Source organism: Chrysochloris asiatica, unplaced genomic scaffold (genome assembly GCF_000296735.1).
Source record: "Chrysochloris asiatica unplaced genomic scaffold, ChrAsi1.0 scaffold00170, whole genome shotgun sequence".
In the NCBI taxonomy this organism is placed as follows: domain Eukaryota; kingdom Metazoa; phylum Chordata; class Mammalia; order Afrosoricida; family Chrysochloridae; genus Chrysochloris; species Chrysochloris asiatica.
Genome location: NW_006408688.1, coordinates 5225000 through 5235976, shown reverse-complemented (window position 1 = coordinate 5235976; position 10977 = coordinate 5225000). Strand labels below are relative to the sequence as shown.

General features: G+C 34.8%; 1 protein-coding gene across 3 annotated transcripts in view; it reads left to right on the top strand.

Annotated features, from left to right (window-relative positions):
• KCNC2 (potassium voltage-gated channel, Shaw-related subfamily, member 2) overlaps positions 1–10977 on the top strand; it is a 314386-nt gene that overhangs the window by 297192 nt on the left and 6217 nt on the right. For 2 of the 3 annotated variants that reach the window (XM_006871617.1, XM_006871616.1), the window contains exons 2-3: positions 3120–4047; positions 6070–6234. In XM_006871617.1, coding sequence (XP_006871679.1) covers positions 3120–4047; positions 6070–6234 — 1093 coding nt within the window. The remainder of the gene's footprint in view (positions 1–3119; positions 4048–6069; positions 6235–10977) is intronic. The other variant, XM_006871618.1, reaches the window with a different exon arrangement.

Here is a 10977-nt window from a genome sequence, read left to right as displayed (position 1 = left end):
AAGACAGACACACAAGTTTGATGCAAGCTGCCAGGCAAGCTAGCATACAGAGCTAGCTAAAGCCCAGTCTTTTATTGTCAGAAGAAGGAAATAGACACAAAAGACAGTAATGACAAAAATGTGATTATTCATTCAAAACAGGACACGAGTTTACTCAAGTGATACAGAACATGATGATTCACAAATTTGCCCTTAACATATTTTTGAGTACATCATGATTTACCTAATAACCTAAAATTCTTATTTCTGTAAAAAAGTTCAAGCAAGCAATTATAGATTATGTATTAACTTCTAGGTCTATGTAACCTAGGGCAGCAACTTGTGGTTTCTCAAAGGTGTTTAACATGTTTTCAACACTTAATCACAAGTGGGTGAAGGTGAGAGGCTTTAGAGTTTTTATAAAAATCTAAGTTATACTTTCTAAAGAAAGTTAAGTTGCCTCTGTATCATTTGCAGGCAGAAAATACATGCTTTTGTTAATGAACAAGATTTCAGATACCTGGCTTTAATTATCAAACTAATAATTCTTTCCTCCTTGCTTCTACAATTTCAGGGAAGGCGAAAAACAGGTTTTGACTTTTCTAAGAAGGTGCAGTCTCACCTTTACATTCTTTTAACCCCGTTCTGGTATCCATATTTAGATATGACAATGTTCATTGCTATTATATTCCCAATATACCTTGGGGGGAAGAAGAGCATCTAGATTAAGTTGATTATACCCGGAGGTACTTTGGGGGAGCATAAAATTATCATATACAACAAGATCCCCATGAAAAAACACCAAGAGCACAACATACATACATAGGGGTGTCTTCAGGGGGTAGCTACTAGTGTCAGTGTTATTGTTGTACATAGACATTAACAGCTCATGTATCTGTTTAATATTAAACATTACCGAGTAATTGGTTAGAAAACAATTGTTACATATTTTCTGCGTTGCTACATCTCTGTACTTTTATTTTTCATAACCTCATGCACAACTCTTGTTGCCGCGGCAGTGACATTTACATGAGAGCCATTGATCAAAACATTGTGCGTATTATTACTGAAAACAATCACTTTCCCAGAAGCTACAATTACCGGAGTTAAGAGCATAAAGGACAAGTACAGAATGCACAAAAGTACAATTAAAGAAAATTGCACAGAAGTGGCCAAACAGTGAGTTCGCCAAAGCCCATGAACCCAGAACTTCAGGCAGTTACTTCCTTGGCCCTCAGGGTCCATGGCCCGTAAGTCTGAGGAGGGCCCTGAAGTTGGATTTTCGTCCATGTTACAGGGCTTCAGCCTCTCAGTGGCGTATGCTGTCGCCAGCAATCTTTGGCTGTAGATTTGCCCCAAAAGACCTAAGAAACCCTATAAATATAATCATAAAATATAAGAAACCTATAGATCTACCTGTTGTGATGCTGTAGGATATGCACTGGACTGCTAACCATAAGGTTGGCAGTTCAAACCCACCAGCCACTCCTCATAAACCCAATATGGTATCATTAGGATTCAGAATCAACTTTTTAGCATTTAACAATAAGGAGTGGGAATCAACTCCACAGAACACAAAAACAATACAATAGTATTGTAAAGAGTGCTTACTGAAAAAGTACATCCAATGTGTGCTGAAGGCAATGGCAAAGAACAAGGATTCAGGACTTGATGGAATACAATTTAAAGTGTTTCAACATACTGATATAGCACTGAAGGCACTCACTCATCTCTGCCAAAAAATTTGTAAGACAGCTACCTGGCCAACTAATTGGAAGAGATCCATATTTGTGCTCATTCCAAAGAGAGGTGACCCAGTGGAATGCGGAAATCATAGGACAAAATCATTAATACCACACGCAAGTAAAATTTTTCTAAAGAATATTATAAAAGCAACAACACTGCAACAGTGCATTGACAGGGAACTGTCAGAGGTTCAAACCAGATTCAGATGAGGATGTGGAAATAAGGATATTATTGCTGATGTTAGATGAATTTTTGCAAAAAGCAGAGACTACCAGTAAAATGTTTACATGTGGTCAGATGTAGCCGCAATTGTGAGGATGGTTGAGGACTAGGCGGTGTTTAGTTCTGTTATACATAGGATCGCAGTGGGTTGGAAGGGACTCAACAGCACGTAAAGCAACACCCACCTAAGGGTTTAACAGAAACCCTGATGATCTGTTTCCATAAAGATTAAAGCAAAGCCAAAGTTGTTCCAACTCGTAAGTGATCTTACAAATCTGAATAGAACCTACCCGTAGGGTTTCCAAGACGGTACTCTTTATGGAAATCAAGTGCCACCTGTTTCTCATATGGAACATCTGGTATTATTGAGAATATACTCATATAAGTGGGAGCTCTTTATATTCTGTACGTCTATATTATTGACTGAAGAAATTAACAGAAACTTTAATTTTGAAACTGTAGCTTTCTAATATGTCACTCTAACATTTTGGAGCTATGTTTCACAGGAGGAAGAAAGCTGTCTTTAAACTGATTCCTGAATTCTTTTCTCTCTTCACAGTCTTATGTCTACTCTTTCTCTGGAGTTCCCTGTTTGGACAAGTCTGCACTTTAAACTGATAATATTTAGGTCATAATCTATCACTCAAATAGTTTTTCCATCATGTTCACCCCTTGTAATATCCTAAACATTTTATCTATAAATACTATTTATATTTGTGTTTATAAATATAACCTTTACAGTTTGGAATCAATTTGGTCTTGAAATTTCTATCACTGTGAAATATATCTTAAATTTATTGATGTAAAACATCTAGTACATGAAGACTTGTAGGATCATAAAATCTAGAGCTAGTATATAAAATTTCGGGTTTTTTTTTTTTAATGTTTTTAGTCAGAATCCCTTAAACATCCTTTCAGAGCTGTGTTAACAGATAAATTTTCTTTGATAAAACAATGAAGAAATTCTCTTCTGTTATAAAGCAAACCTTTTTATCTATGTAAGCTGGAAATAGTAATTGAAACATATTACAACTGTAATTAATGTTCCACACATTCCAAGTGGACTATGTATTTTTTTTTTTCCCATATACAGACATCAGTGTTCTTAGATTATGATCAATGTATCTTATGGTTTATATCACTCTATTTTTGTTTCTTTTTTTTCCCTACAGTTTATTGCTTTTGCTTCTTTATTCTTCATCTTGGTTTCAATTACAACCTTCTGTCTGGAAACACATGAAGCTTTCAATATTGTTAGAAACAAGACAGAACCAGTCATCAATGGCACAAGTGTCGTTCTACAGTACGAAATCGAAACAGATCCTGCCTTGACGTATGTAGAAGGAGTATGTGTGGTGTGGTTTACTTTTGAATTTTTAGTTCGTATTGTTTTTTCCCCCAATAAACTTGAATTCATCAAAAATCTCTTGAATATTATTGACTTTGTGGCCATCCTACCCTTCTACTTAGAGGTGGGACTCAGTGGGCTCTCATCCAAAGCTGCTAAAGATGTGCTTGGTTTCCTTAGGGTGGTAAGATTTGTGAGGATCCTGAGAATCTTCAAGCTCACCCGCCATTTTGTAGGCCTGAGGGTGCTTGGACACACTCTTCGAGCTAGTACTAATGAATTTTTGCTGCTGATAATCTTTTTGGCTCTTGGAGTTTTGATATTTGCTACTATGATCTACTATGCTGAGAGAGTAGGAGCTCAACCCAACGATCCTTCAGCTAGCGAGCACACGCAGTTCAAAAACATTCCCATTGGGTTCTGGTGGGCTGTAGTGACCATGACTACCCTGGGCTATGGGGATATGTATCCCCAAACTTGGTCAGGGATGCTGGTGGGAGCCCTGTGTGCTCTGGCCGGAGTGCTAACTATAGCCATGCCAGTTCCCGTGATTGTGAACAACTTTGGAATGTACTACTCCTTGGCAATGGCGAAGCAGAAACTTCCAAGAAAAAGAAAGAAGCACATTCCTCCTGCCCCTCAGGCCAGCTCACCTCCATTTTGCAAGACAGAATTGAATATGGCCTGCAATAGTACACAGAGTGACATATGTCTAGGCAAAGACAATCTGCTTCTGGAACATAACAGATCAGGTAAGACACAATGTCAAATGCATGCTATCAAATACTTTATAGACCAGTATTTTAGGTGAAAGACAGTCATTCTTATGTTCTGCAAATATCCAACAGTTCTAAGTCCTGCCCCCTCACAACACATTTCTGTGTGTGCCAGGTTTGTAGGTGACTAGATTACAGTATTTCTAAATGACCTTAAAGTAGAAGTTTGTATAGCTGGTCTATAGAGTTTTCCTGCTTTAGTGGGAATGTCCTTTGCTGATGGTGCCAATATTTTCTTTTGCCCATTTGTTGCTTTTGTGCCCATGTTTTGTTTCCCTGCATGATGTGATGGAATAATATTTGCCATTTTCCATCTTTCATCCTCAAAATATTGAAATCCATATTGTTTGGCTTGGTGTGCATGTCTCAGTTTTACCTCTGCCACATGGAGGTGTCCATGTCCATTTAAATCATAAAAAGCAGTTCTTTAAGAAAAGTAGATGTTTTCATTTGCAAAGTTTAAAGACCAAAGAGGTGATTTGGGAGATAGTCCTATTAACAACAAAGCTATTTTTCTAGTGATATTCTAGAGAATTAGCTAAATTGTCAGATTCTTAAATTAGTTATGACATCTTAATACAACCCTTTTGGTGAGGCAAGATGCCATATAATATAATTATTCCATCATTAGTCAGGGCACAGATGACCTGCTTTAGATAATCAATGAAAAATTGATTCCTCTGTGCATTTCTTGTTTTTATACATTGTGTTTTGCTCACTCCCAGAACTGAATTTTGGATGATTTACCACCTCAGATTGGGGGACTCACTGGTTCTTTCCATTAACATCAATAATCTAGAGTGCACTGGCTCCAAATTGATATTTTGCTCGCCAGTGGTACAGTTCGACAAGGAAAAGTATTGTCTCTAGTCTGTTATGTCTGGTAAAGAAGAAATGTTTCATAGACTAACTAATTTCATTAGCTTTTCATCTACTAGGAAAAATTTAAGACCTGTACATTCCCTGAAGCATATATACTCATATATATATACATTACTATGAGTAGTTTCTCACAATCAGACATAACATCAATTAAACAAAACAAACAAACAAGAGACGAGTGACATTTTTATAGGTCTGTCTTTACTTCCAGAAGTTTTTATTGGGTAAATGAAATTTTTAAAAAAGAAATTTGCTTAGACTGCTTAAATATTTTTTTTCCTAAATAAATATCTGAAAACTGTTTTGCCAAGAATATCTCTAAAAAATGTAGAATTTGTTTGGTATTGTGTTCCCATCAGAGGATCTGTGCAGAACCCTTATGCAGGGTTATTAAAAAAAGGACACACTCTCTGACCAGAAACTCATTGTTATAACAAGCTTGTCTCTAGGGTAACATAAATATACTGCAAAAGTGTTTGAGTAGCACACAAAGGTAAATAATTATTTTAAGGGCATTTAGAAAAGTGATCTTATTTCATTGTTAAGTTCAAAATATTTTTAGCTTAAAAATGTAGTACCTAACATGAAGTTAGTGTTTTGGGATTATTTTTATTAAGATTTTTGAGAAAAATAATTTTAAAAAAATAATAAAAGCACATATTGTAAAGGAATTATAAAGACAAATATTTAAGTTTTTTTTCGGTAATATGCTCCATTTATAAAGATTCCTATTCACACTAATGAGATAGCGAGTCAAAAGTAGTAAGATTGAGTTATTACAAATTTAATATTTTAATTGAGTTCATATTAGTTTTATTTAGCACACCTATTTTGAGTTCATATTAATTTTGTGAAAACCAGTTTCCTATTAGGTAAAATACAAAATGAGATGAACATTTCTCAAAAAACAGACCTTTCTCTTTATACATATATCCATTTTGTTCCATGTAAATTTTTTTGATGAGTGATGAAAATTCTTTCTCTTTTCGTATCGTGATGTGATTATTGTGTTTTGTATATGGAGTGGCTGGACTACGGGCATTTGGTGTAAACTCTTTGTACTGTCTCATTTCCTCATTCGTCACTGTCTGTCCATGGGCATGGTGCTGTGACCAGTGTTATCAGGTGACGACAGTACAGGAAGTGAGCCGCCATTATCACCCCCAGAACGGCTCCCCATCAGACGCTCTAGTACCAGAGACAAAAACAGAAGAGGGGAAACATGTTTCCTACTAACAACAGGTGACTACACGTGTGCTTCCGATGGAGGGATCAGGAAAGGTAGGCAAGCCTTTAATCAGATCCTCACAGGTGACTTAGAAATTGATTGCTGCCAATATATGCTCATTCATCATTTTTAGGAGAGATTTCAGGTCGTGCTACTTTCTCTATCCATGACATCTTCTCACATTAAAAATCCTATAAACTGCTTACATATATGTATCATAACAGCCTTGATTATTATATTTAAAAGGCATTTCATTCTTCTTGTTCACATCATTTTTTTGTGTTCATTTTTGTCATTTGTCTATAAATTGAATTGTAATGAAATGCTTAAGAATGAAATCACTCATCCATTTATTTTATATAATGTACTCAAAGTCTTTAAAGATTATCTTTTCCCTCTACAACTGTTAAAACTCTAATAATCTCTAATTGGCTCCATGCATATATTTGAAGAGTAATTGATGATTATAAAGCAATTGTAAAGTTTTTGTTTGTTATTTTCAAATTACAACATTAAACATATTCTAATGAAGTCTCTTGTTCAGTACTTGAACCATGTTTGTCAGTGGTTTATCTGAATGTCAGAAGGTTTACAAACGTGGTTTTTTCCTCAGTCATGTGGTGGTGGTGGTGTGCCGTGGAGTCGGTTCCGACTCATAGCCACCTGCATAGGCTTCTGAGGCTGTAAATCTTTACAGGAACAGAAAGCCTCATCTTTCTCCCACAGAACAGCTGGTAGTTTCGAACTTCTGACCTTGAGTTTAGGAGCCCGATTTGAAATCACTATGCCACCAGAGTGCCTTCCTAAATCATATAGAAAAGTATAATCATTTGAAAGACTACTTGTGTACTTATAAATTAGGATTTCTCTTCAGGACCAACACTATTATTTTATCTTTATTTTTCAGCAGAATCTGTACAGTGCTTGGCAAATAGAAAGGTGTCATAAATATTTGATTAAATAAATTTTGTTGAGCAGGCATCTTAAGAAATATGATAGAATGTAACAAAACTCTGAAGCTTCACTCCTTCACATAGCTTCTTTTTCCACCAAAGCTACTGGCTGCTAACCTAAAGGTCAGCAGTTGGAAACTACCAGCTGTTCTGCAGGAGAAAGATGACGCTTTCTGCTCCCATAAAGATTTACAGCTTCGGAAACCCTGTACAGGGTCGCTATGAGTCCGAACCGACTCCGCAGTACATAACCACCACGACCATCACCGTATCCTGTTATTTTTGTTTATTTGGTCAATTGTCTCAGATCTCAGGTCACTTTTACTTCCCCCTCTAAAAAGAAAATGTTTGTTATTGTTCAGTGCCATGGAGTCGGTTCTGACTCATAGTGACCCTACATAGGGTTTGTGAGGAGCTACTGGTGAGTTTGAACCACAGAACTTTCAGTTCAAACCCGCCTTATGGTCAAGTGCTTATCCTATAGCACCACACCAGGACTATTAAAATAAAGGATACTGGGATACATATAACCCACCTTTGTAAAAATGCTGCCATGCACTTACATTACCTTCTACTTTGACAATTCCAATTGCTTTATTGTCATGGTTATTTTTCACTGTTTATTATAATTATTTCTTATAGTAACTGACTACATATGAATGAAAAACTATATCCAAACTTTCACTCTAGTGAAACTGAATTTTTAAAATATTGTGCTAATTTGCTATTCATTGTAGTTTCTCCCTGTTGAATTCTTTACATTTTAAGTTTCAAATATTTATTCTGTAATGGCTTCTTTAGCCAAAATACTTCATTATGTGTTGTACTTCGTTTATTTTTATCACTTCACATTGTCTTTGTTTGCCTTCATGCATTTAAGTTTCTAAAGAGGAGACAGAGAACTCTTTCTTTTGTTTACTATATAATATTTTAAATACTTCACCATTTCTATTAGTTTAATTCCCTACATGTATCCCTTACACTAAGATATATTTTCAGTCATCTGAATGTTTATTTTGCTACTAATTTACTCTTAAATATTGTGTGTTGACAGAAAATATCTTTCAGCATTTTATGAAGATAGTTGTTGTTAGGTGCCATCGAGTCGGTACCGACCCATAGCGACCTTATGCACAGCAGTACTTGAGTAAAATATATGTGTATTAACTGACGATGTTGATGATAATGATACCTGAGTCTTAGATGAGCAGATACTGTTCTAAGAGCATTGCTATCTTAACTCACTCTGCGTGCATGTACACATATATATGTGTATATATTTATTGAGGTAATATAGTGTTAATGACCATTATTCAATAATGAATCACAGTATTTATACCAAAGTTATGTGTTTAAAGACCTTATTCAATTTTTCCTTTCAGGTTAGACAATGTTTTAAATATTTAAACTACCAAAGGACATCAAAGATGAGAAAAGTCTTTGTAAATTGTAAAGCACTATGGTAATCTATAATTTTACTACAAAATTACAAAGTTTCATGAGCAAAGCAATTAATAAGATATTTAGTTTGCATGGGAAACTTGTACATGCAATCAAATTTCATACTGAAATTTTCTTTAACAATGATATTATCTTAGAAAATAAATCACTGAGGATTCTATTTTTGTCATTTATTATAATTGATTTTTTTCTCCATTCTTTCTTAATTTTTTTGCAGCCATGTTTATATTTCCCAGGTTTGGTAACATTTCTGCCTAATTTCATTTAAGCATTTTAGTGTGTTGTCTTGTGTATGTATGAGGAATTCATTCATTCACTCTCCTGTTTCCTTTTATGTAGACTATAGATTTTTCTATGACTACAATTTACACATATATTCCTTATATGAATCATTTTTTTATTTTTAAAATTGGTCTCTGATATTATTAACTCACGAAATTGCAGAGTTCTAAATATTCTTCCCTATATGAGCTTAACTAAAATAAGTTTGGTACTGTGGGTTAAAGCATTGGACTGCAAAGTCATTTGAGCCATGAGGTTGGCAGTTCAAGCTCACCAACCACTCCTTGGAACCCTCTATGGGGTTTCTATGGGTAGGAATCAACTAGATGTCACTTAACAACAACAACAACAACAGTTGAATTATTTTACTATCATCAACTATGCATACAGTTAAGGATACTTTAAGAAAAGTTTAGAATCGCTTAAGAGTGATCTGTGACTGCTTACAACCTATATTTTTATTTGTACAGTATTATATAAGCATGTAATAAAAACTCAAATGCAGACATTGGTAGTACATGGATAAGCAGTTTTAATGTTGCCCAAATGAGCACATGCTCTTAGAAATTGTATATAATATATGCTGTGTATATAGAGATGTTAGTTCAAACTAGACTTATAATTGTTTATGCTCATAAAATATATTTTCAGCTTTTCCAATAAAAGTTTTTTAAGACAAATTTTATCAAATTTTCTAATCAGAAATGAACCTGTAGAATAAAGCAAAACATGTATATGAACAGTGAATAATTTTACTAATTAAATGCTTGCTATTAGAAGGGAAACCTCTTTAAATGGACAATAAAAGTATAGCTATAAAAATAAAAGGATATTAATAGGATGAATAATCTTTATCTTAAAAATTATAAATTAGAATTTTAAATGACAAGACTAATATATTGAAAATTAATAAAAAACTGTCAAACCTTAATGGAGGTCCTGTAGGGTACTTGGAGAGTGTGGGAGACAAAGATGTAAATTTTATAATGGTAATTTATAGGTATTAACAACCAATGTATACTCACTCATTTCCCTTTCATCAACATGAATCAATTGTTATATTCTGACTTACGTCTTTTAGGTAAACAATCATCTTCCGCTGCCTGTTTTTAAATGTCATAGAATCAGTACTGACTTATTATGAAATGTATACAGTTTTTGAGGAACATGTAGTAGATTTGAACCACCAACCTTATGGTTGGTAGTCCAGTGCTTATCCTATAGTGTCACACCAGGACTCCACTGCCTAGAATAAGTTCTTTCTACAACTCCCAAAGTTTTTATTTTCAGTCAGTTCAAAGAACCTAGCCCTGTAGGCACATGTAAAGGACCTATAATTATAATTAATTACAATTAATTCTCCCACAAATTATTCTGCCATTGATTACAACCAAAAAAACAAACCAAACCAAACCCACTGCCATCATGTTGACTCCAGCTTATAGCAACCTTGTATAGGGTTTCTGTGACTGTTCATCTTTACGGAACCAGAAGGCCTCATCAGTCCCTGCAGACTGACTGATGTGTTTGAACTTGCAGTTAGCTGTCCAGTGCTTATCCTACAGCGCCACCAGGGCTCCTTATTATCCTTTATAGTAGAACGAATATGTTATTGTTGTTAAGTGTTATCGAGTCAGTTATGATTCAGCAACCCTGTTTCCAAGGAGCGACTGGTGAGCTTCAACTGCCGACCTTGTGGTTCAAGCCAAGCTATGAGCATAAGTAAAAAAAAAAAAAAAACAGAAAAACAACAACATATTGCTACTACAGTTCTAGTTCATACATGTAAGTGTGTATTCTAAAGACAATGTATTTAAACATGTCTCTGAGATCAATGAATAGCTGCAGACATGTTCTCTCATTGTCTTAGTCTCATCAGGATGCTTTCAAAAAAAAGTTCAAACAGTGGCTCCCAAGAGACTCTCCCAAGTCAGTTAAACTCAAGACTATATGACTATTTTTGGGAATTTCAAAGGAGTAATCTTGATTAAAATAATACACAGGATGATCATGGAGACTTATTATGAAGACGGTAAAAGAAAATGGAATACTGCATTGGTGAGCTAAAAGTCAGGGAAGTTGTACTAAGGAATATTTTTT